Raw genomic sequence first — 26992 nt, forward strand, 5'->3', positions numbered from 1 at the left:
CACACACACACACACACACACACACACACACACACACACACACACACACACACACACACACACACACACACACATACACAAAACAAAAATTCTGGAACAAACGCCAAAGCAAACCAACACAGATTCAATCCAGTATGGGACCTACAAACTGATCTACAACCAGTGTACAGCTTTACTGTCCTTACATTAAAAATTCCTACTTACAGGGTGAAACCTGATTCTGAATCTGCGTGAAGTTTGTCAGCATGTATGACATGTGTCACATCCTCACTGACGTGTGTGTGTTCATCTTGAATGACCTGAGCATAGCTAAAAAAGTGTCACTGTATGTGTGTGACTGACACATGTCATTAACATTGTAACGCAGTAAGGTTTAGTGTGTGTATGTGTGTGTGTTGTACAGCTGGTTGTGGTCATGTACACAAGTGGATAGGGCTTCAGGCATCACATTTCTCCCAGTGCCTGTGTGCTATGTGATACTGCAGTGTACCTGTAGTGTGTGTGTGTGTGTGTGTGTGTGTGTGTGTGTGTGTGTGTGTGTGATAGCCCGAGGTCCTGTTCCAGAGCAGCGATCACACACAGAGACACAGTAACAGAGGCGAACTGCGACTAACAGCTAGTGAAGCATTCAGAGCTTCTGACAGGATGTAAGATTTCGAGAATTTTCTGTGGTCTCGGCTCACACAGCCTCAGCAGGGGAGAATGGAGATCAGAATAAAGTGACACCCTGGATTTGGACCCAGGCTGTCTCAGCGTCTGCTTTGCTGAATAATTGATCCTCCGGCTTGTGACTGGTTGAAAATGAGGAAGGCAGCTCTGATGGTTTGGATCAGCCTTTTGGTGCAAGGTCAGTTCTGCATGATGGATTTGTTTGACGTTTATATCTGACTGATGCAGATAAACATGTTTGTTTTTTTCTTTGCAAAGCCAACTCTGCCTTGTTTTCTGCTCTGTCATCTGACGTATTGTAACTTTTGCTGTTGTGCCCACCCTCTGATCTCCTCTTACCCCCTCAGTGTCCCATGGTGCTCAGGGTCATTATGCCCGCAAACTTCTGAATGATCTGATGGAGGACTACTCCAACGCTCTGAGACCTGTAGAGGACACAGACAAAGCCCTCAATGTCTCTCTGCAGATCACCCTGTCACAGATCAAAGATATGGTGAGTAGAGAGGAAGCTCAAATGCATATCATTACCCATAATACCAGTTAACCTCTTTAAGACACCACATATATACATGCACCATTACATCATATGGAAAAAGTACTACATCTTTATACAAATTTGCCCAGAAATTATGTTTGGCCCCTTTGAAACTTCTGTTGTTTGTCTTTTACAACATGAATTGTAAAGTATCTGTGGCTGTTTCTCAGTTTATAACTGCCTATAACTGAGATCAAGACCTGTTGTTGTAATTTACGTCTTCCCTCTAACTTCTTGTTCAAGATTCAAAGTTTGAAACGGTTTTATTTGTCACATGCTCATACAACCTTTGCAGTAAAATGCAAGGTGGCTTACCCTTGATGCTGTGTGCAATAAAGAATAACCATTAGAATAAGAGTGAAAATAACAATAAGGAATATTAAGATGAAGTAATTAAGATATACGGTGAAGAAACAAATCACACTGAGGGGAAGATGCTCTAAGCAGTAGAGAGAATTACAGATGAGACGCAGCACATATCAAAAGTGGCAAGACTGACAGAACCACCTTGATAAGGAACAAACATTAAAAAAGAAAGATAACATAAACGTCATATTGATTCAGCAGAAGCTGAGAATTTTAGTCAAGCTCCAAAAACATTGGTTCCCATACTTGGGTCCATTTATGCAACTCTGTAGCCTGTTTTGTAACATCCTCCCAGTTTGCAGCTCAAGCTCTCAGTTACAGGTTTGTAGTCTCCATTCCCAAGCTAAGATACCCGGATTCTTGTTTTAGACTTAACAAATCTCCTCCAGAGCCACAGAAGACAACGTATGGCGGTTTTCACAAGACGTGTAGAACTTCCAATGACTGATGAATTTACCTGGACGTTTAAATCAGTAGAGTGTGCCTTTAATGTGTGAATCTCTCACTGTATGAACAGTACTGCGTTTAGTCTTCTGTTCCTGTAGAGACCAGCAGAGGGCAGCACTGAATAGCATTGTACTGGAGTATAAAGTATAGCCTCTCTGATGTTGTATCTGTCACTCTTAATTTAAATTTGTGTGTGTGTGTGTGTGTGTGTGTGTGTGTGTGTGTGTGTGTGTGTAGGATGAGAGGAACCAGGTGCTAACCACATACCTGTGGATCAGGCTGGTCTGGTATGATGCATACCTGAAGTGGGACAAGGAGGAGTATGACGACCTTGAAATGATCAACATCCCCAGCGACCTGGTTTGGAAGCCAGACATCGTCCTTTACAACAAGTCAGTAACAAGAGAAAGATATAAAAGAGGGAAGACAAACAAATTGAGAAAGATGGAGAGACTGAACAGCAACTAGAGTTTCTGGTATTTCTATAATGCAGCAATATATTTGTCTGATTGAGTGCATGCATCTAAAATGTGCCTCTGTATATCTGCAGAGCAGATGAGGAGTCTGCAGGTGAACCAAGCACTAATGTGAAGCTGCGTTATAATGGCGAGATCGTCTGGGACTCTCCAGCAATCACGAAGAGCACATGTGTAGTGGACGTCTCCTACTTCCCCTTCGACTGGCAGCAGTGCAACCTTACCTTCGGCTCCTGGACCTACAACGGCAACCAGGTGTGTTAAAGGAGGGGGGGGTTGACAGGACAGGGGTGAATGAGAGGGGATCACACGTTCCGTCTTGTTTGAAACAGTTCATATTCTGGGTAAAGACTGAAAAGAAGTCTAATGACTCAACTCTATCATGACTGAAAACTCTGATGAACTCTGAACTCGAACTGCTTCTTTGCTGTCCATCTGCGTGCTCAGTATACTTGAAACACTCACCTAAATATTAGTAAATGGTTCAGAGAATTATCACCTGAATCTGCAGCTCCTCTTGACTTTATGGAGAGTGTCAGCTCATTGTTTCATGATGATATTTGTTGCCGAGTTAGTAAGTTACTTTAGGAAGTTAAGATCTTCCACTATACCGCTAGATGCCACTAAATCCTTCACACAGACCTTTAAGAAGCAAAAAGGCAAACAGGACGAGTGGAGTGAGCAAGTTTTTTGTGTGATTTACATTCCATGTTGCTCCAAATTGTTTATACAGTAGGTATAGTGTCTGTATATCTGGTAATCACTACAATGCATACTATAATCTGTTATTGTCTCCAGTTCCTCTGACCTTGACAGGAAAATAGAGAATGAATAACTTACTTGTCCATAAACTCTTGTTTTTGAACTGTATGTATGGGTAATTACACATAAAAAGTGGTTCATCTTCCACTGTGTTCATGTGCGTCCTCTACCCAGGTGGACATCAGTTTGGGCATGGACAGCGGTGACCTGTCTGACTTTGTGGATAACGTTGAGTGGGAGTGTCATGGCATGCCGGCGGTTAGAAACGTCATGATGTACGGCTGCTGCTCTGACCCGTACACCGAAATCACCTACACCCTGCATCTGAAGCGCCGCTCCTCTTTCTACATCTTCAACTTGCTCCTGCCCTGCTTCCTCATTTCGTTCCTGGCACCGCTGGGCTTCTACCTGCCGGCAGACTCAGGGGAGAAGGTTTCCCTCGGGGTCACGGTGCTGTTGGCGCTCACTGTGTTCCAGTTGTTGGTGGCTGAGAGCATGCCTCCTGCAGAGAGCATGCCCTATATAGGTTTGAATTATTCTTGGCATTCAGCCTCATTGTTGAACTACTTAAACTATGGAGGCCCATTTCCACAGGAAGAAAATAAAGGGGATGAAAAGTTATGGATAATGGAAATAAAGATATTTATAGCAAGTCAAGATTCTAACTTAGTATCTTGTAGATTTGACTTTGCAAACTCTGGTGGAAATGTAACTAAATACATTTATTTGATACTTTACTTATACTGAATTTGAGGTACTTGAACTTTAGTATGTGAGTGAGTATTTTCATTTCATGTAACTTATCTAACTCTAATTCTATTCCACTACATTTGAGAGAAATATTGTAGTACACTTATTTAACAGCTTTAGTTACAAGTTACTTTACAAATTAAAATTCTTGCACACAAAACTTACAAAAGGCTTATAAAAAATGTGATGTCTTGTCATAACTTAAATTACCCAACAATACAAGTACAGCTGAATGTCACTCATGTTAGGATCGTCTGATTTTCCTTTTAATTATTCAACTTTGATTTATTTTGAATAATTTTGAGGTTTGGTCTAGTTGTTGGAAAGTTGTTGGGCTTTGAGTAATTGTGACGGCATTTCTTTTTTTTTGAATTCAAGTTTTTATTTATTTAGAGACAGACCGTACTCAACTAGAGATATTACTCTAGTCATCGAAAGGCCCTTGACAAATGCTCATATCCAGAATAGCCAAAATAAATACAGTCATAGCTGAACAACCAAATGATCACAGTGTATCAGCAACACTATGAGCAAAAAAGCAGCCTTTGACTCTTGCTATCATGCATTCATATCATACTATTTCTAACATAGATTCCATCCATGTTTTAATATCTGAAGGTGTACTTTTCTGTAATCTGAGGATCATGTGATGGCATTTCTCAATATTTTACAAACAAATCTATTAATTAATCCAGAAAATAATCAGCCGATGAATCAATTTTTTTCTCCATTCATCTTATACAAAATCATAAAAAATTTGCTCCACCGTAACCAATTACAAATCAAATTTAAAATCCTACTTTTAGATAAATGCATCAGTAATAATAAGCTATTGGATAGTATATAATATATATTAGCGTAACAGTCACAGGAGCCATTCTTCTGTATGAAGTACCTTTACTTTTAATACTTGAAGTACATTTTTCTGATTTTTCTTAAATACTTACTTCAGTAACTTTTTTGATGCAGGACTAATTTTTCCAGTGTGGCATTAGTTATTTTACTCAAGTAAAAGAAAACTTTCTCCACCACAGTCTAAATTTTAAATACACGTCTCATAATTGTCTATTAAATAGGTTTATATGTCTATGTATCAAGATATATCTGAGGCTACAGATTTACATGGAGTGTCTTTCCAGATTATTTCTGATGAACTATATAAATGTTTAACCTCGTTGTCAACCAATTATGTTTCCAGCCATAAATCTGTCCTTTTCTTGGTCCTCTTCTCTAGGGAAGTACTACATAGCCACCATGACTATGATCACAGCCTCCACCTCTCTCACCATCTTCATCATGAACATTCATTTCTGTGGTGCTGAGGCCAAGCCGGTCCCTCACTGGGCGAAGGTGCTCATCATAGACTACATGTCCAAAATCTTCTTCGTCTACGAGGTGGGGGAGAACTGCACTACGCCGGAGAGTGAGAGGACCCCACTGTACCCAGAGGAACCCATGAACGACAAGAGCACATACCTTGATGACCGTTTCCACGACTACCACAATGACAGCCACCCGTACAAGTACAGCAACGGTCATGGTGTGCATCATCATAACAAGCATCAGAAAAGTCAGCCGAACGGCAATGCCAACAGCGGCCGTCACCATTACAACAACCACAACAACCACGCTTCCAGACTGGAGAGGGGTGAGGGGAAACGAGATCCTACCCAGCGCTACCACCACATCAGGAGGGATGAGCTGGACTACCAGGCCCCTCCTCATCCACAACACCTCCAGCATCTGAATGGAGGGCTGAAGGAGCAACTCCTCTATCCCACAGAGAAACTTCAAGTCCCTGCCTGCCCTTGCTGCTGCCCCTGCCCCCAACATAAACAGGTGGATCCCCACAGCACGCCGTTTCTCTGCCTTCTTATCTGATTACTCCTCTTCTTCTACAGTTTCTTTAAGTGCTTGCTTAAGCTCATCCATCCGTCTCTTCCCCAGGTGGTGAAGAACATCCAGTTCATCGCCAACTGCTTCCGCGAGCAGAGAGCTACTTGCGTCAAGGCAGCAGAGTGGAAGAAGGTTGCCAAGGTGATGGATAGGTTTTTCATGTGGATCTTCTTCGTCATGGTCTTCCTCATGAGCATCCTCATCATCGCCAAGGCGTCCTGACAGCCTCCCCCCATCCTCTTTTTACCATGATGATAACATTCATCTTCTGTCACTGCTGGACCTCAGTGTTACTCAAGAGTCACCAATTTTTTTACTTTGACGCAACACCACATAAATCAAAGCTGTTGTTGAGAAATTGTATGTGACATGTCTGTATTGTTTGTGTGTGTGTGTGTGTGTGTGTGTGTGTGTGTGTGTGTGTGTGTGTGTGTATGTGTCGTTGTGTAGGTTCATTGTTGTTTGTTTTGACATACAGAGGACGATGCACTCAAATCATCCATTTAACCGCACAGGCCCAGAAACTCATCACTGCCTCTGGGTTAGTTAACGTCAGGTGTGCTTGCACGTGTGACGGAGCAGTAGAGCGGTAAGACAATCTAGGCCTCGCCTTGAACATGCATGGACTGTCCATTATTGATGAGCAAACAGCCAGACATCCAGCCATAGGCATTACATTACTTACTTCAGGTTTTGGGCAACCAGACGATGCTGTTTTCCAGAGTCAGTTACAATGGAGAGCATGAGCAGAATGATCAAAAACAGGGCAAATGCCATGTCCTTCTTTATACAAACCAGGCAAAACTGGTGTTTTCTAGTCTAGATGTTAAAAAATTGGTTTACATAAGTTGTGAATAAGTTGTGAAAACCTTACAAAGATCCCTCACTTCTGAACACAATATTCAGACGTTGAAGCCTACCTCCAGAGCATGTGGATGCACTGTACCTTTCGACTAACTTACACTTTGCTCATTGGTCCAGTAAAAAAATAATGATATCTTGTTATTAACTGTGGTTTTACTCACTGTCCTAGCAGTTTACATTATGGTACAAGTCTAATTTGTTATGCATGGTGTATGTATACATTTTACAAAACCGTCCATTTCTGTTTTGGCTTTTTTTTTTTTTGCATTTAAAATCTCTTTTCATTGCTTCATATGTTTTCTGTAAAAGCATTGCATATATGGTAATTTCTCTTCACCTGTATATTTTCAGGGAGACTGAAATATATGTAATCACTGCAATCATATAAGCTATCACAGACCTGAAGCGCACAGATCAGCAGGACAACAACAGGCAGGCGAGTGAATGAACCTGGTTTAGTTTCCAAGAGCCTCTAGAGGGCAGATTGGCTGTAATAAAGGATTGAGTTACTGTCTGAATGACAGAATGGATAAACTCCATGCATAACAAAGTTAACATGTAAGTACATTTATTTAGAAACAGAAGTATTAGCAGATCCTTTCAATGGGCTTTAAGGGGCAACAGTACAAGAGTTTAAAGAATAGATAAAGAAAGAAAGAGCACATTATTAAGAGCTGATTTTAAGGATACATAATCTACAGGACAACATTTGCTTTATTATATTACTATCATTTAGTTAGGAAACAACCCTTCAATAAAATCAATAAATCAGTATGACATTAGTTCCCCCACAAGTGAACCTTCTTATTCTAGATTTGAAAGTGACTGATGCAGCAAAAAAGGAGGATAAATATGAGCATTATGAGATTGAGCGATGTTAATTTGATTTAAAATAGAATAGGGTCTAGTGCCTTTAATTCCAAATCATGTTAAATAAGCTAGTGCTGGTATTGTGAAATTTGTCAGACACACTGAGCTCTGCTTCCGTCTAGTGGGGTTTGTAGATGTAGGCCTCTGTCGCAACTCACAGTTTAAGTGTTTAAGTGTTTAAGTGTTTAAGTTTAAATGTTGATCACCACATTAGAGTAACACGAAAGAATACATTAATTTTACACTGTCCCCTCTTCTGGAGATCTAGTCCCAACAAGGTGTATGTAATTGGATACATTTATAGCCATGTTAGTGGATGTTGGTCTGTCCATCACTTTAGTCCAGACTGAAGTATCTACTACTGGATGGATTGTGAAGACATTTTGTATTTTGTTTGTTTCATGTCCCCCTCAGAAGGAACTTTAATGACTTTGGTAATGCTCTGACTATCTAGCACTATCATGAGGTCAAAAAAAGTCAATTTATCCAACACTTATCACTACATACATGCAGAACTAATGACATCCACAGCCACCTCAGCTGTACTTTGTGTTTAGTGCTATTTAGCAATTGTTAGCATGCTGGCAAACTGAGTTGGTGAACATAATACCTGCTATACATCAGCATAATAGCATTGTTATGTGAGCATGGTGACATTAGTGTTTAGCTTAAAGCACCACAGTGCCAAAGTAAAGCCTCACTGAGCCGCTAACATGACTGTAGGCTCATAGTCTTGTTTACCAGGCAGCTTGTCAAATCTATATAAAAGACCTCAACAGACAGGAGAGTGCCTAGTTTATTGATCTCTGGTGGTTCCTAAACGACTACCAATCAGTAAACCTTTAAGATAAAGAGACCCAACCATGACTCGTCTGTTGGACTTTGATCACATTAACTTATTCACAAACCTAATACATACAGTATCTCAGCCTACTTCCCGTATCTTTGCCTCAGCTGGACCATGACCTCTTGCTGGAGTGTGTATAATCTGAGATAGGATCTCCTGGTCTGAGTGATTCAGAGACAGACTATTGGGCCACACTTTTTCCAGACTGACATTAGAAACATGGTGATGGCAATGGTTAGAGTTCAGAGGGGTTTTACATGTCACAGGGAAGGACACTCCCACAGTTTGGGCATCTATATAGTGATGTGCTGTTCTTTTTTGTTCACAATTTATGGAGGCAAGAGACCAGAGATAGTATGTCATCCATTAGCAAGCAGCTGTCTTCCATCAGCTTTGCAGGTAAGTCTGGGTTTATGTTTCTTTCTTTCTGTCTGTCTTTATCTTTCTTTTGTTTGAACATAACTTTTCTCATTTTTTGTCTTTTCAGGCAGGAAGCCATCCTCCTCCTCTGCTGAGATCAGACTGGTTTTGCTGGGGAGGACTGGCAGCGGGAAAAGCTCCACCGCCAACTCCATCTTGGCCCGTAAGGTCTTCAACTCAAAGATTAGCAGCTCCTCTGTCACCCAGCATTGTCGCAGGGCCTGTGGAGAATTTCGTGGACGCCACCTGACGATCCTGGACACTCCGGGGTTGCTGGACACTCATCAGACCCCACAGGAGGTACAGAGTGAGTTAAGGAGGAGTGTTAGCGTCCTGTATCCCGGGCCCCATGTGTTCCTTCTTGTTATTCAGATTGGGAGGTTTACTCAGGAGGAGAAGGCGGCGCTGCGGCAGATCAAACAGGCAATGGGTTCCCATGCTTTGAGTTTCTCAGTGGTGGTTTTTACCCATGGAGACCTTCTGGAAGAAGGGCAATCCGTGAAGCATTGTCTGATAGACGAGTGCAAGGATCTGGCCCAACTGGTGGCCGGATGTGGGGGCAGGTACTGTGTCTTCAACAACCAGAGCTCCAAGAATAAGGAGCAGGTGTCTGAGCTGCTTGCCTTAGTGGACACCATAATGCTGGAAAACGGAGGAATCTGCTACGGCAGCAAGATGCTCCAGAAAGCTGAGGAGGATCTGGCTCAGGAGCTGCAGGAGGAGAGGAAGCTGCTGGACGAGAAGGAGGAGCTGTTAAAAAAGAAACAAGAGGCAGCAATAAAAGAGTCATATGAAAAAGACCTAGAGATAGTTCAGCAAAAAAGCAAAAGGGAGATGGAGGAGCTGCAAAAAAAACAGCAGCTGGAGAAGGAGAAGGAGCAGAAACTGGCAAGAGATCGGGAAGAAGCCTTCAGACTAAGGATGGAGGAGAATGAAAAGAAGGAGAAGGAGAGGAAGATACAAGAGATGCTGAGAGTGATGGGGATACGGAGAGAGGAGGAGGAAAGGAGGGAAGCTCTCCAAGAAAGGCTTGAAAAAGTTACTAAAATGCTGGAAGAGCAAGCTGAGCAGGAAGAGAAAATAAGAAGAGCCATGGAGGAGAAAATCCAAAAGGAGAGAGCGGAAAATGAAATGAAAGAGAGAGAGAGGGAACTTCAGCAAATACAGAAAGAGCAGGCCATAAGGCAGAGGGAAGAGAAGAAGAGAGAGGCTTTGCAGAAAGAGCTGGGGAAACTCGCCCAGAGCTTGGAGGAGCAGAGCAGGAAGGAGGAGGATAGGAAAAAGCAAATGGAGGACCTGCTCAGGCGTGAGAGGGACGAGAACCAGAGAGAAATAGACATACAGATGGAGAATCAGAGAGCGGAGAAAAGGAGAACCGCAGCCCTTAAGCAGGAGCTAAAGCTCATTCAAATGAAAATTGAGCAGCAAAAAAAGAGCGAAGAAAACCTCAAGAGACAGCTGGAGGAAAAACTGCAAAGGGAGAGGGAAAGGTGTGACAAAGAAATGTCTACATTGAAAAAGCAGCGCGACAGCAAGTGTTCAGAGCTGTGCAACGAGATGATCAAGAAGAGGCCTGAACAGAGACAGAGCTCAGTGACAACTGTGACCGGATATATGCAGGAAATGGGACTAGTGGGGCTGAACGCAGCTTTAGAGAGTGTTGGAACTCCCTGCTGTATACAGTAACAGCAGATTTCTACAGTTTATTTATTGTCACACATCAGGACGAATATGCTCATTATAACCATTGGTGGATCTGGTGGCATGGAGACTTTAAAGGTCCAGTGTGTAACATTTAGGAAGATCTATTGGCAAAAATTTAATATAATATTCATAGGTATGTTTTCATTAGTGAATAATCACCTGAAAATAGGAATTGTTGTGTTTATCTACAGACACCTCCTTGCATGGACTCCGCCATGTTGAACCGATTAACAGATAATTGGATTATATGTGTTAATTTCCATTTCTAACAGGTTTTTTTTATTTTTTTTTTTATCTAAATTTACGTGTTAAATTTGACAACATTAGACACCAGTCTGGGGTTGCATCTTTTTCATGCATATGTGGGCTGTGACCTTAACTACTTTATGACTGCTAACTAGTGATTATGGTATTCATGAATGTATATGTTGTGACTTTTGAATTATTATTATTAGATTCAGCCATTAACTCACAGTCAGGAAAGGAGAGGACATCCATGCCCATGTGAAAGCAATTTCATTTCAACAAATGGATGTAATTCCAGTGTGTCCTAAATCAGCAAATGCACAAAAATAGTACAAACTCTCGAAAATGATGGAGATAATCTGATTATCAGCTCCCCGCCCTCTGCTTCGGACTGTCTGCTACTGTCTCCATCCTCTAAATCTGTATTCAAACACCCTGTTGCCATTAATAAAGATCAAATATTGCTTGAGTGCTATTTAAGTGTTCCTTACCGATGCTCCAACTTCAGCTGTGCCATCTGGTTCTGTCCCCGGCCAGAAAGTCAGCTTTTATCCACAGCAGCATGTTTATTTTATTTGTGTGTGTGTGTGTGTGTGTGTGTGTGTGTGTGTGTGTGTGTGTGTGTGTGTGTGTGTGTATGTATGTGTGTGTTTGTGTGTGAGAGAGGTATTAAATTTAGAGTGCACTGTAGCAGTACGTAGTCTGAACAATACAGCCTAAAGGTAGCAGGTAGAGGAGGAGCAATACAATGCTATTACAATACACTGTGAATAAAATTTAAAATTAAAGGAATAGTTTGTCATTTTAGGGGAAAATGCTTATTCTCATTCTTGCTGAGAGTTAGATGAGAAGACTGATACCACTCTCACTTCTGTCTGGTGAATCATGTAATGTGTTAATTTGTTGTCTTTTTATAAGTGCTGATTTATGGCTTATTTTGTTTCCTTTAGACAGATCCAGGCTAGATCTTTTTCCTGTTTCCAGTCTTCGTGACCAGTAGCTTAGTGTCTGCTGGCTGTAGCTTCATATTTACCATACAGACATGAAAGTGGTATCTTCTCATCTAACCCCCTGACAAACAATGACAATGACAAAAGGTCATTCTATACATTTAAACCTGCAATAACATACTTTTTTTTTACCACTTGGGGGCAGCAGAGTTGTGAACACAGCACTGACATATCATGACCTTTTAAGGTATTATGAACTTGTTTTACACATACAGCAGCTATGGAGCAACATGATATTACACTATTCAAACTATTTTAGCACAATCTTTTTGTCTAACAACTCCTGAGAGGAATGTGTCTCTTTAGCTGCTAAATACTTTACTGTGTTCACCAAATAGTGGCTTACTGTGTCTGCTATTTGGTGGTGAGCAGGTGGTGTACAATGGGGTTTTTTAGAGCTTTTTCACTGAAAACAGCTGCCCAATGAAGTGTAAAACGGTTCTATTAAAGCAGTGACAGTGAACCAAAACAGTAGAGTTGCGGTTCGGACATTTAAACAATGAACTGAAAGTCTCTTTAAAGTTATTATAGTTATTCTCTGCAGATGCATCACTATGAGAAATTGACATTATCACATTAGTCTCATTGTTGTCATATGATTTTATTAAATCATAGCCTCTTTTAGATTTGAGATTACAACAGATGGGATGGCAATTTAAACTGAAAATATACTAAAAAACTGGGTTAGAACTGACACAGTTTGGGGGTAAAAATACCCAACAACAGGGTTGTTTTGATCCAGTAACCCAACAGCAATATAAAAATGCCACCAACACTGGATCAAAACACCCCGTTGGTACTGTGTTAAATTAATCCAGTATTGCAGCAGTGTTACACTGACAGCACACTGGGTACATTTTCATCCCAGCGTTTTAAAAAAATAAAAAATAAAATATTTTACCCTATTTAAATACATGACTCCATGAATATCTAACTCTCTTGAATATATCCAAATATTTTAGGAGGAACCACGCTGTATAATGAACAGATATTTTTAGTGGAAGCAGAAGTGCTAATTCACAAAAGCCTGTCCTTGAAGAAAGAGAAAATCATCATGTCTTTCCTGTTGGAAAGCCTCATTCTTCATAAGACAGTAAAGAAACACTATCTGTCCCTGGCTAAAGGTGCAGAGTGCCAGGTGACGTACATCTGGATCGATTATTCTGGAGAAAATCTACAATGTAAAACCAGGACTCTGAACAAAGAACCAACTGGAATCAGAGGTATAGTATAAGAAGTGACTCTAAAAGCTTCACTTTGTAGTTCCTGTTGTTATTTTTAAAGAGCTTTAAGTAGCATTGTTGATGTCTTTCTATAACATATAAAATATAAATATTGTGCCTGATATGTTTCTGTTCCTACTGACCATGTGTTAACTGCTACTTTCAAAATGTCCGTCCCCTGACAGATATACCAGAATGGAGTGCTAGCTGGATGGATGGGAATTTAATTGAAGTCACTTTGGTCCCGGTCAGAATGTTTCGAGATCCCTTCACTCTTGACCCAGATAAACTGGTTTTGTGTGAAGTGCTTGACAGCAACCGTGTGCCCATGGGTAACATACTACAACATAAGAACTCCAAAGTGTCAGCTACATGTATATACAGCCAACTCTGAGCCTTGGTGTGCTGCACCTACTGATTTTATTTTCTCCACACAGGAAGTAATCAACGTTCACAGTGTGCTAAAGTCATGGAGGAAGTTAGAGAATTTGAGCCCTGGTTCGGGATGGAACAGGAGTACATCCTGTTTGGTTTGGATGGACGGCCCTTTGGTTGGGCTCCTCAGGGAAGCCCCTTTACAAGAGGTGGGATTAACAATGGATATGAGAATGTTGGACTGAACTAGAAAAACATGCCTCGTATTGAAAGTGTTATGAAGAAATGTTCTATTTATTTTGTGATGTAATATTTGCAGTGACAAATATAGTGACAGTGCTCTTCAATTTCAGCAGTTTTCTCACCAGATCTCATCTTGTGTTGTTTTTATTCTCAGTGAATTGTGCTGTGGGCATTAACCAAGTGTATGGAAGAGACATTTGTATCTGTCACTACAAAGCCTGTCTGTATGCTGGTGTGAAGATCTGTGGCACCAATGCAGAATCATTACCCTCCCAGGTATGAACCGCTGTTTATTTTATTACCAAATTCTAAAACCTATTTCACTACATTTGATTAGCTAATTCATGGGAATTAGATAAACTCACCTGTGGGAAATAATATTGAGCCTAATCAAGATTAAAGCTGCACTAAAAAGTATTTTTTTTAAAGAACAATTGGGTCAAATTTGATTGTGATAATGCACCCAAAGAGAAGCCCACTCTGCAGTTCCTTTCTGCTCTAATTAGGTTTATAGTGTCTTTAAACTGACATTATGTAACTTTTCTACCTTAAAATAACAACTTCCAAATCATTTTGATGCTACACTGAGTTGGAATAGCGTGAATTGTCCCTCTGTCATTCTCACTCTGGGCCCTGTATGCCTGTACACTTTGTAACTTTTGGCTTTGATGCTTTACACACCAAAAACAGTTATACACATTTTGGTGAAAGTGGATCATATTTTATGGAGAAAATGTTTTCTAGTTTGTCCTCCAGCTGCTCCACTGCAACTCTCGAAAGTAATTGAAAGCAGCTTTAAACTAAAGCTCTCCCATCAGGTTAAAACAAGTAATGATAACATAATGTAATAAGTTGAGAATGTATATTATCATGAGATAATATGGTTTAATGCCTGATTTTGTGTATTACTATTATTTATATTTAATTTATATTATGTCTACAAGCGCCTTTATTTGATAGTTGACATAAGAAGACAGACAATAAGAGCAAGGGGGATGACAAAATCACTTGAGTGTCTGGTTAATGTAAAAAATACAAGCACTGGTTGTATTTCAGCTGGGGTCTTTTGTTGCATATAATTTCCCTATATTTCCTGTCTGTATCCACTATACAAGCTGACAATTCCCTCAAGATTTCACACAACCTACACATGGTCATTTGGTTGGACACACTACCAGTTTCAGGAGTACAAGACATTGTGGTTATAAGATGTCTCCTTCTCTTCCTGTGATTGGTGTCTTTGTCTGATTAGTGGGAGTTCCAGGTCGGCCCATGTGAGGGGACTGAAATGGGGGATCATCTGTGGACTGCTCGCTACATCCTGCATCGCGTATGTGAAGACTTTGGAGTTGTTGCCTCCTTGGACGTTAAACCCATCGAGGACAAACTTGATACATCAGGCTGTCACATCAATTTCAGCACCAAGGAGATGAGGAGTGAAGGGGGACTTCAGTAAGTTCAGACCACTGAGTCTCACACAGACACAAAATACACACATCCTCTGATTTTGGTGCACAGGAAATAGGCATTTCGAAATAGAAGCATAAATCTGTTCTCTGTGACATTACAGGTACATTGAAGAAGCAATCAGAAGGCTGAGCAGGCGTCACTCTCAGCACCTCCGTGTCTATGATCCACACGGTGGCGCTGACAACATGAGTCGCCTAACCAGTCAATCATCTTCTACCTCCAGTTTCCATGTGTTCTCTACGGCCACATCCTGTCGTAATGTGAGTGTGCGCATCCCTGGCCATGTAAGTCGGAGGGGCTGCGGATACTTTGAGGACAGACGTCCTGCTGCCAACTGTGACCCTTATAATGTGATGAGAACCTTGGTTGAAACCTGTCTGCTGGAAACCTGTGAGGAAAATGATGACGTGGAGGCTTCTTAAGAGGGCAGAAAGACATCCAAGACAACACAGAGCACAATAATGTGGAGACAACTTTTCTGTTATAAACCTTTGTGAAATTTTAAATAGATCTAACATATTTGCAAATGCAGAGCTTTTTAAATTTTTTTTAATTAAAAATAAAAGATGACATCAGGCCTGTCCCCCCCCCAAACACATGTTAGGTGTAGTCTGGTTTATTTACTCTTGTAGAAGAATGTGAAGTAAATGCAAACACCTAAATACATCTGTCAGTAGTCTTGATGAAGAAACAAAGACTGTAACAAACACAGTGTATGGAGGAGGTAGCTTTTGACCTCCAACAAAATGAATTGTGATAATAATGAGGATGAACTGCAGAAATTGCTCTCTTTTTCTCAACATGTATGACATTTATATCTACTTTTGGTTTCAACTGCCTTGTTTCATCTTATTCTTCTCTTCAGTGTTAGCTTTTATTACACTCAAGTTCAAAATATGTATTATGTGTTTTATTTGTTTATTTCACCCTTTTCTTTTTTTTTTAAATCTTGCGTTATTTAATGTTCAGTGCTTTTGTGTGCCTGATTTTATTTAACCATATATCTGAAATGTAAAGCACTTTTTTTTTTTTTTGCCAAAAGGTGCTGTATTAATACAAAATACTCATAATTGTTCACTGATGTTAACAGCACTCACTCAAGCAACTCAGTCCTAAATGACAAAACCACTGTTGTCACGCCTGTTGAGTTGGAATTAGGAGAAATGGGATAAAACATTGTAAAAAAACAACGACAAAACAGTAATGCTGAATGCAAAAAAATAAACACATAGATAAATAAAAATGGCTTGACATGATTTTCTTTTCTCAGACTTCTCTCAGCCCTGCGCGTCTCTGCGCTGTGCTGTCAGCAGTGAGGACCAGGTGGTGCATGTGGTCCCCAGTAAATCTGTTCTGCGCTCAGAGCAGCAGTACAGATCAGTCCTACTGGAGCAGGACGCGCGCTGAGTGCTTTTTTCCCTGTTTATGGTACGAATGGATGGCGTTCTTGTCCTTGTAGTTGGGCAAGCGCAGCACCAGATGATGAATAACACAACCGGCTTGGCACTGGTTGGCAGCCGGGAGGAGTTACCGGCGCATCGAGCTCTAACGGGCTGCGTCCTGGCGCTGCTTATCATTTGGACGCTTTTGGGCAACTTTACGGTGTGCGCAGCCGTTTTTCGCTACCGGCACCTGCGCGCCAAAGTAACCAACATCTTCATCGTGTCCCTGGCTCTGTCGGACCTCCTGGTCGCCGTACTGGTGATGCCGTGGAAAGCTGTGGCTGAGGTGGCGGGTTTCTGGCCGTTTGGAGGGTACTGCGAGACCTGGCTGGCCTGCGACATCATGTGCTCCACGGCCTCCATCCTCAACCTGTGCGTCATTAGTGTGGACCGATACTGGGCCATCTCCAGCCCTTTCCGCTATGAGAGGAGTATGAACAAGAAGGTGGCCTCTGTTATGATCGGCGTGACCTGGACAGTCTCCGTGGTCATCTCCTTCGTTCCCGTGCAGTTGAACTGGCACCGGGCGGAGATCGGTGATCCGGCTGTGGAGGATTTGGCACTTCACGGTAAGAGTGTCGATGGGAGCTGCGACTCCAGCCTGAGCCGCACGTACGCCATCTCCTCCTCCCTCATCAGCTTCTACATCCCTGTGGCCATCATGATTGTCACGTACACCCGCATCTACCAGATAGCCCAGATGCAGATCCGGATGATATCCTCCTTGGAGCGGGCGGCGGAGCACGCGCAGAGTTGCCGCTCGGACGCACATGAACAGTTCCCTCACCTGTGTACGGAAATCAGTGCCAACTCTTATACGTCTCATATCCGTCTTAATCCTGAGCGCTCTAATCGGGAGCTCAAAGTCTCCATCAGGAAAGAGACGAAAGTCCTCAAAACTCTGAGCATCATCATGGGTGTATTTGTCTGCTGCTGGTTGCCGTTCTTCGTCCTGAACTGCGCTCTGCCCTTCTGTCCCGGACCAGAGGCCACAGGGGCACAGAGGGGCCCTTACTGTGTCAGTGAAAAAACCTTCGACGTCTTCGTGTGGATCGGCTGGAGCAATTCGTCCCTCAACCCGGTTATCTATGCGCTCAACGCGGACTTCAGAGACGCCTTCCTGCGCCTGCTGCGCTGCCGCGGACGACGCTGCTGCGCCGCGGTGAGTGCCGCGGTGGAGACCGTGATGGCGAGCAACGAGGCCGGACACCTGAAGCAGGAGAGCCCGCTGAAGGCGAAGCTGAGCGTCTCCTGTGCCCGGAAGACTGGGGGCAGTGAGGACAGCGGGAACACAACGGTGACCGTGTTGTATCACAGAGGGACAACCTCGGAGCCGGTGACGGACACCGAGGAAAGTAACGACAGAGACAGACTGACGCAGATTCCAATATAAGTGACAACAATGATGAAATCCCATGTGCAGGGTCAGGGAGCAGGCAGGCAAAGAAGTTAGAGAGTTTGCACATCCAACCCCAGATGTAGTACAGGGGCAGGGGGAAAAAAAGAACCAAAGTCAGTCAAACATCCATGTGAACAAAAAGAAGCCTACATCTAAAAATGACATCGTCACATGACACAAAATTACACCTATTATTCATGTTTTTATTCAATTTTTTGTAATTTTCTCCTTTCTTTAGTAGTAAATTGTATTTTCATTGTAAATTTTGGGGGATGATTGTGGAGTTTATATCTTTATTTTTGTTCACATGGATGTTTACCCAACAAAGACTTTGTAGGCTGAAATGTTACATTGTGAAACTGAATGTGAGGACTACCTCTCCTTTTCCTTATCAGGACAAATATAGACCGGTCCAGATGTGGGTAAATAAAGTGAGCCCACAACAAGATTAAGACTTCAATTGACTGTGTTTTTACAATGATATAGTTTAATCAGGTAATCAAAATACAGCCATAAATAACTAACAAGGCAGACACCTGATGGTCAGAGTCTTAAATGAAGCTGACACTAATTTATTGTTCAGTCTCAGTGTTAGATTAAAATTTGTAGTTGTACAAGGATCATAAACCATTAAATTAACATTGCTGAAGTGAATTTCAAGAGAATCCTCAGATGAAACATAACAGCAAACAAAATATCTCACCCGTTTTACTTGAAAAACACTAACATTTAGATTTACCAGTGAAGATGGACATTTTTGCCGTGAGCCTTCCACTCAAGCCACCATGGACACAGAGTTACCACAGGTCAGGATTTCTCTGAATCTCTAGAAATGGGATTATGTAACTCACTCACATTAGCACCCGTCAGCTGTGCATCTTGGTGAATGCACGGTGCACTCTGTTTCCCCCCTCTCTCTCCTGAAAGAAACAAACATGAATAATTTGTAAAGGTTGTTCCTGTGAAAGATGCCCTGACCAGTGAGAACACAGAAGCTTTTACAGTGACAAGCCACAAAAACACAAGATTATTGTCCATGCAGTGAGGCCGAGGCAGGAACAGAGACTACACAATTATAGCTGGAGGTCCGCAGTCTCATATGCTTATGCTCTGTGATGAACTTTGTGCAGATTAACATCTGTTCGTTTTTGTTTAATGAGACTTCCTTGTTGGTGTTAAATATGAACGCGTGTGTTACAACCTCAAGCAGCCACAAGCCTTAATGGAGCCAACAAGGATTATGATTCCATCCGGAGCGGCACATATTTTGTTGATGGTTGTGATTACATTACTGTTACACGATTTTAAAAAAAAATTCTTTTGGGGGAAAAAAAAATATTTTTTTATGCTGAGAGTTATATGAGAGGATTGATGCCACTCTCATCTGTCCGGTTAAGTAGGCCTTGTATGTAGCTAAAGCCAACAGCAGGTTAGCTTATAGCTTGGCACAAAGAGTAGAAACAGAGCCCACCAGCTAGCATGCTTCTAGGTAGCTGTAGCTTCACATTTAAAGCAATAATTTCACATTATTGTTGTATGATTACCTTTGTGTTCATCTATGTTTTGAACCCGCCTCCTGACAGGGTTGAATGAACTAATCAGCCTGTTTAACACGCAGTTGGCTACAGTACGTGTCGACCATAGCACCCTTCTCTGCATAGGTTCACAAAGATGTTTACATGTATCAAGATGCATAATTCCAACTATAGATGTGAGAACTGTAAGTTAATTATGAAGCAGCAGTTAGCTTTGCTGAACATAGAGAAGGGAAACAGGGAAAAGTGGCCATCCTGTTTCTGTATGAAGGTAACAAAATCTGTCTATAAGCATCTCTACAGTTCACTAATTACATGTGATACCTTGTTTCTTTAATTAAAACAAAAGCCGAAGTATCACAGTGTACTGTGTTACGAAGGGTTTCGTGCCAGACTATTTTTTGAGCAGTTACCAGCCAATCAGCAGAGACTCTAGGAGGTTAGTGTTACTGAGAAATAGTAAGATGGCGAGTTGATGCAATAAGTGAGCTGTAGAGTTGCTTGTAAGTGTTTTTTTTTTACCCTATTGAGGGAGTTAAGGCTAGGACATACTTTACACATTCCATGTCCGCAGACAGACTTTTCCCCCGTTTCTAGTCTTGATGCTAATTTAACTGGCTTCTGACTCCAGCTACATATTTACTGTAAAGACTTGAGAGTGGTATGGATCTTCTAATTGAATCTCTGCAAGAAAGTGAAGTATTTCCTAAAAACTCTTCATTTTAAGTACACCACATATTATGGATTAGTGCAACAACTGCAGTAATAGACAATCCTAATTTACAAATTCACTGAAAATGTATGCAGTTAACACTTGTATTATCTCTGTTAGGCACCAATGATAACATATTCGTGTCTGTGTTTATTCTGATGTGCAGGAGTGAGAAAACACAGAGATGGTGCGGTGTACTGTGTAATTGTTTCCAGAGGGGAGGTGTGTGCATCCTTATGGTGTTCGCTGTGTAATGGGCTTGTAACCTACATAGGACATCTATCAGCTGTAGGCATCTCCAGCTGTATGTAAGAACAGTCACCATACCAAAGACGATTAATAAAACAGAGGTTGAATACATTTTTAAAACTGTGTCTCCCATTTACAGTGGTTGCATGTAGGTTACTGAGTGAGAAAAGTCATTACAGGCCTGACTGGAGTCCAGTACAGAGAGAAGTATGTGGAGTCTTTTCTCTGAAGAATGATAAAGTGATTACATCTATTAATATTGACTGACTGTCCTTGTTTCATTCTTTCTCCATTTCATTCTCGTGTCACCCTAAAGGAGCTCACTGCATTAACGGGTCTCTCAGGGCAGTTGTGTTCGCCTGGGGAAACCTTTAATGGGCCACCCCTGCCCACCTTGAACATGTGAGAGAAAGAGCCCTCGAGGCTGCAGGCCAGACAGAAAGAGTGAGAGAGAGAGAGACACAGGGAGTTTCAGCAGGAGCTGTTAATCAATTTGTGAACTCATCTAGCAAAAGGTACTGTAACTACTGCTCTGAAGCCTCAGCATACAGGGAGGGTTTGAACATTTTATTTATACATTTATCCCATTTTAACAAGATAATACCAGAACAAGGACTCTCCATCGTTTACAGTCTAACAACCTATTGAGAACCTGAGACTGAAAAATATAAGTGTCAGTCATTTGCCCGAAAACGACATATGTTTACGCTCAAGTGACAAAGCCTTCTAGCGGTCGCTGGGAGCAAAGGAGTAAGCAGTGGGACGTTGTTATAAAGCCTCGAGCTTCACTGAAGAAGGAGTCGGTTAAATGGGTCAACAAAATGTGTTACCAACCGACAGTCAACATTGGTTTCTTTTAAACACAACCGTGGCTGTACTTTTACTTTAACAAAGCAGTTGTTTTAACCTAAACCATGATCTTTACCAACTGCTGCTTTTTGCTTTTATTTGATAGGACAGCTGAAGATTGACAGGAAAGGGAAAAAAAGAGAGAGGATGACATGCAGGAAAGGGCCACAAATCAGACTCAGAATCTGAATCAGAAATACTTTAATAATCCCAGGGGGAAATTATTTACATACTCGAACCCATCACCGCTGCAGCAAGGACTCAGCCTTGATACATGGGGCACAGGCTCTAGCAGGTGAGCTATCCTGGCACCCACTGTGAATATATTTAGGTTATTATTAGGTCTTAGGTCAAATGAATGATACAGTTGTTTGTTTGTTTTTTTGCCTAACAGTCACAAGGCCAGTCACAGGGAGTAAACTGTGTAACATTTAAGTGTGTCTTGTGTTGACATTAGCAGCAGTTCTTAACCTTTTTGGCTTGGCTGGTTATGACCCCTCATCACAACACTCAGAAAAGTTTGACCATTATCTACTTAAAAAAATTGTGGCAACAAAGTGACACTTAATATAATTGAATAGATTTTAAGAACTTCAACTTTGATTAAAAACTATTGATTTGATTAAGTAAATTTAAACAAAACTATTAAATACAAAATAATGAAATCATTGGTTGAAATATTTTGGATTTGCTAAGAATATGGCAAATGTTGAGTAAATCCAAATAAATTTTACAGGTAAAACTGATTAATATTTACTAGGTATCTGAAAAAAAGTAATTTAAATATAGTAAATATCTGCAAAAAAGTGATTTAGATTTACTAATTAATTATGTGGATTTAATTTACATTTACTAATTATCTGGATGATATTGATTTATATTTACTAATTTTATGTGTGAAATTGATGCTATCTTTCTAAATATCAGGATAAGAAGGATTTGGATTCAATAAATAAAATAAGTTGCATCAATTCATAACTTGAAACAATGTTACTTAATTCAACACATTTAAACTGCAATTTTTATTTATCTTTTCATAAATTAATTGTTCAAATCAACTTAGAATTGGCACCACATTACTTAAAATATATTTAATGTTATTGATTGTCACTTTGTTGCCATAATTTTTTTATGTTGAATCTACTTAATATCATGCCTTCATGTTGCAAGAATTTACTGAAGGTCAGTTAACAAATTACCATATAAGAGAACAGCAGGTAAACATTTATTTGTGCAACTGTTTACAAATACATTTAACATTTTTTAATAATGTGTGTGTATATATATATACACATATACACACACATATACATACACACACAGACAGCTTAGGAAATCAAAACTGTCTGAATGAAGAATGATGAATTGAATCTTAACAGGAATTCTGAATGGTCTATATACTGCTTTGTCATCATCAAACTGAACCCATGTCTTGTTAATGCAGACGGTGAAAGACAAAATGTCTTTCCATGTTTCCATACAGTAATAAAACATCTGCATGATGTCAAATCAGAATATGAGATTAGCCAAGTTCCTCAACCCAGTCAAACATGCATCAAACCCCGTTTACCTAATATACATTTTCATCAAATTCTACATTAATGTAAACAGAACCAGTAATAACACTTTAGCCACACTAGTAAGTGGCTCTGGGGATGGCACTGTTGGTCTGCTATTGGATTGATTGTCATGAAACATATTTATGGTCATGGTGATCCCCTGACTTTTCCTGTAGTGCCACCCAACAATTGAACACTTAAAACACACTAATACGTTCAATAAAATTACAGATTTCTCTGCGTTTTAACATTGAGTTCAACTATGTGTGTGTGTGTGTGTGTGTGTGTGTGTGTGTGTGTGTGTGTGTGTGTGTGAAATGGGTATGGATAACATATTTAGAACAAGAACATTACATTTCATAACAAGACATGTTACTGTAAATGCAGCGGGAATGAAGAAACAGCGCTGAGGCCTTATCGGCCAATTTCTCTAGAGGTCAGCTTATGATAACATACACTATGCACATTTATACGGAATGTGTACTGTATATGTGTATGTTAAGCTTGTGTGTGTGTGTGTATGGATAACATATTTAGAACAAGAACATTACATTTCATAACAAGACTTGAACACTTAAAATTCCAGTGTATCTAGGGTCTCTTTCCTAAGCCAGTAGCTTGCTCTTGAGGCTGTTCACTTTTGGGGACAGCTTTGAACAATCCAGTTCGAGGAAGAGTTTCTGAAAAGCTTCAAAAGTGTACCTGAGCTCCTTGGGATAGGCAAGGTCCACTGCATACATCAACCCAATGAGCATGGCACAAGCCCTTGGAAAGTTACCCAGAGCAGTCAGGACCTTTGTTCCGTCTATCACAATTCCGACATCCTCTGTAACCTCTGAATGGATGCTGTAGATTTTGATCTGTTGTACAGCAAGATCCTGTGCCACACTGTCTTCATCTGCATCCTAAGATAACAAGAACATTTTGTATTTTAGACTGTACAGCTAAAGGAGATGGTCCTAAATAAAGAGAGAGAGAGAGAGAGAGAGAGAGAGAGAGAGAGAGAGAGAGAGAGAGAGAGAGAGAGAGAGAGATGCATTTCAACTTACATCATACACATCCTCCTTAAAGAGCTGATTGGCAGATTCCCCGAGGTACAACATCAGACACCGGATGACAATGTCTCTGGTTATGTTGATGGTAGGATTGCTAGGAGCCTGAAATAACATAAATTAATATTACTCAAGGTCATGGTGCAGTTTTTAACGCTAGTCACTGGTCCTGGAAAAGAAAATAAACATTTTAAATGTTGTGTTTATCACTGAACTTATGGTGAGCTGGTAGGTGAGTTTTGTCACCTTTAGACAAACTAGCTGCTTCCCTGTTTCTATGTTTTATGATAAGATATGCTGCTGGTTGTACCTTCAAATTTACATTAGAATATATCGATATCATTCTATTTTATCTCATAGAGAGACTGCCAAAGTAGGCTATTTCCCAAAATGTTGACATGTAAGCAGCTAGAAAATAGGGGTGAGTGGCAGCTGGTGCTGAAGAGCAGAGTAATGTAAAACACATAAACAGCACATTATTTATAATCAGTGTATAAAAATGAAAATATTTTGCACGAGCTAATTGAATGGTCACATTTTTGAGAATGTGTCTAATTTGGTGGCCAAGTGTATACAAACTGCTGTCATTAAAAAGATATGCACTTATTTAATACACATTTTTATAGAGTCATAGGCTAACATTTCCTCCTGCAGATTTAATATAAATATAAATATAAAACATAATATGGCCAAATTTAGGGATACGTTCAGTAGGACAGTCTGCAACCTCAATCCCATGGCCCCACCCTTTGAGTGGAAGAGGTTCAGAAGCCTGGGAGAGTATTCATCCAGCTTGGACATGTACTTTGATTCCAGGTGCACTGTTGTGATTCTGTGAAACTCATCCTGGATCTAAAAAACAAATGATGTAACCAGTAAACCATATTTGATCTTGAAAATACCTGAAAACGTGATTTATGAGATGACAGTAACTTAGCATATTTTGTATCAAATAGTTGACCCCTCACAATTGCAAAGGAATGTTTCCGATTACCATACACTTATAACTCACATTATGCTTCAAATAGAGCTGGCCATCTGGCTTTTATGTCCTCTGTGGTGGGTGGTTACACAACCGTGGCTGTACTTTTACTTTAACAAAGCAGTTGTTTTAACCTAAACCATGATCTTTACCAACTGCTGCTTTTTGCTTTTATTTGATAGGACAGCTGAAGATTGACAGGAAAGGGAAAAAGAGAGAGAGGATGACATACAAATCAGACTCAGAATCTGAATCAGAAATACTTTAATAATCCCAGGGGGAAATTATTTACATACTCGAACCCATCACCGCTGCAGCAAGGACTCAGCCTTGATACATGGGGCACAGGCTCTAGCAGGTGAGCTATCCTGGCACCCACTGTGAATATATTTTAGGAGAAACTGTGGTCACAATTAAAAAAGAAACTAATGTTGATTGTAAGGAACGGAAAATGAACAGCAGTTTTTCCATGTCAAAGCACCTTGATTCTACCTTTGCTCCTGATACCTAACAGTCTGGGTTCACATGTCCAGTAGATGTCCTTACCAAGTAAATATAATAATAGGTTATTATTAGGTCTTAGGTCAAATGAATGATACGGTTGTTTGTTTGTTTTTTTGCCTAACAGTCACAAGGCCAGTCACAGGGAGTAAACTGTGTAACATTTAAGTGTGTCTTGTGTTGACGTTAGCAGCAGTTCTTAACCTTTTTGGCTTGGCTGGTTATGACCCCTCATCACAAGTTAAAGGTCAATTAGCTGCTAGCTGTTCAAACAAAGACTTTCAACTGAAGATTGAGATTGTGTCATTTGAAGCAGTAAAACTATCAGACATTTAACAAGAAAAGGGGATTTTGATAGTGGACAAAAAAAGCCTCAAAATTACCTAAACTTTGTGTGGTAGATTATTATTCTATTTGTCCTGTCTTCCTGATGATCTTGTGACCCACTCAGATTGATCTTGTCTTCTAATCTTTTTGATTTAAGACCCCTAAATAAGTCAACATTTACTTAATTGTTATCCCTCATCTTAGGTGGAATTTGCCTATGAGTTGTTTGCAGTTCTACCAAAGACTAATGTGATCATCTAAACTTCTCAGATAGTTTAATTTGAAAAACTGTTAACGGGGAGATAAACCAATCATATTTTGATTTAAAGAAGTGTTTAGGATTTATGGTCACTGTGAAACAAGGAAGGCCCTATCTACAGCCAATACTTGGCAATTTGTCTGTTCTGGGCTACCGTAGAAACATGGCAGTTCAAAATGGCGGACTCCATGGAAGGCGACCTGGATCTATGGATAAAAACGGCACATTGTAAATTAACAAAAACACAACGAGTCCTATATTCAGGTGATTATATGCTAATGAAAACATACTTATGAATATTATATTCCATTTCTGACAATAGATCCTCTTAAATGTTACACACTGGACCTTTAATAGAAAATTGTATAGAAGACTGATTCTGAATCAACTTGTGACCCCTTCGACTTATCTTGTGGACTCATGTGAGGTCGGAAACCACTGCTTGTGATTCTGGTAAAAGACACAAATTTCACATTCCACATCCTTGTAAACATCTTACTGATAGAAACCCTGAAAAATGTGCCATTATATGTTATAGATACTGACTGATGGATTTGCTTTGACCTCTCACGTACTATTTTTTTTCTTCTGATCCAGTTTGTGAAATATTTTTGTCAAAGACCATATAATCCCCCTGTGGTCTCTTTTGGGACAACAGATCAGGTTGTTGCATTGTTTTCTGCAATAATCCTGGTACTCCAGAGGGGAGAGGTCCCTGGCTGCTGCATTATTACAGATATATGGAGAACACATTAAGTCAGATTTAGTCCTGGCTTACAATCATGTCTATAAGTTTAAAAAAAAAAAAATCCATTATATTCTTTATGTTTAAGAACGCTCAGAGCAAGTCTGAGAAGTCAACACTGTCTATGTGTGTGTTTTATTTATGAGTGTGTGTATTCCAAGTCAATGAATCTGAATGTTTCCGGTAGAGAAATGAATTAGGTCAGATA

General features: G+C 40.5%; 3 protein-coding genes across 5 annotated transcripts; all 3 read left to right on the forward strand.

Moving 5' to 3' along the window:
* Positions 1–545: 545 nt before the first annotated feature.
* Positions 546–11321, forward strand: chrna9a (cholinergic receptor, nicotinic, alpha 9a). 3 transcript variants are annotated; one of them, XM_051385534.1, is made up of 8 exons: positions 546–847; positions 1017–1162; positions 2255–2409; positions 2568–2748; positions 3430–3781; positions 5240–5844; positions 5953–8881; positions 8970–9069. In XM_051385534.1, the coding sequence occupies exons 1-7, from the start codon at positions 802–804 to the stop codon at positions 6121–6123; spliced, it is 1656 nt and encodes a 551-aa protein (XP_051241494.1). In that variant the 5' UTR covers positions 546–801; the 3' UTR covers positions 6124–8881; positions 8970–9069. The 3 variants fall into 3 exon arrangements, with proteins under 3 accessions (XP_051241494.1, XP_051241493.1, XP_051241492.1); XM_051385533.1 differs by lacking the exons at positions 546–847; positions 1017–1162; positions 2255–2409; ... (1 more) ...; positions 3430–3781; positions 5240–5844 and adding an exon at positions 9275–11321 and having other exon boundaries at positions 8297–8881; positions 8970–9202; XM_051385532.1 differs by lacking the exons at positions 546–847; positions 1017–1162; positions 2255–2409; ... (1 more) ...; positions 3430–3781; positions 5240–5844 and having other exon boundaries at positions 8299–8881; positions 8970–11321.
* Positions 11322–12734: 1413 nt separating this feature from the next.
* LOC127355061 (glutamine synthetase-like) lies at positions 12735–15606 on the forward strand. The gene is made up of 6 exons (XM_051385536.1): positions 12735–13085; positions 13271–13417; positions 13523–13669; positions 13858–13979; positions 14956–15155; positions 15274–15606. The coding sequence occupies exons 1-6, from the start codon at positions 12917–12919 to the stop codon at positions 15593–15595; spliced, it is 1107 nt and encodes a 368-aa protein (XP_051241496.1). The 5' UTR covers positions 12735–12916; the 3' UTR covers positions 15596–15606.
* A 992-nt stretch (positions 15607–16598) lies between these two features.
* Positions 16599–20773, forward strand: LOC127355060 (D(1) dopamine receptor-like). Its single transcript, XM_051385535.1, has one exon. It carries the CDS (start codon positions 16599–16601, stop codon positions 18006–18008), a length of 1410 nt encoding a protein of 469 aa, XP_051241495.1. The 3' UTR covers positions 18009–20773.
* The last annotated feature ends 6219 nt before the right edge of the window (positions 20774–26992 follow it).

The sequence above is a fragment of the Dicentrarchus labrax genome, unplaced genomic scaffold (genome assembly GCF_905237075.1).
Source record: "Dicentrarchus labrax unplaced genomic scaffold, dlabrax2021, whole genome shotgun sequence".
NCBI classification, from domain to species: Eukaryota; Metazoa; Chordata; class Actinopteri; family Moronidae; genus Dicentrarchus; species Dicentrarchus labrax.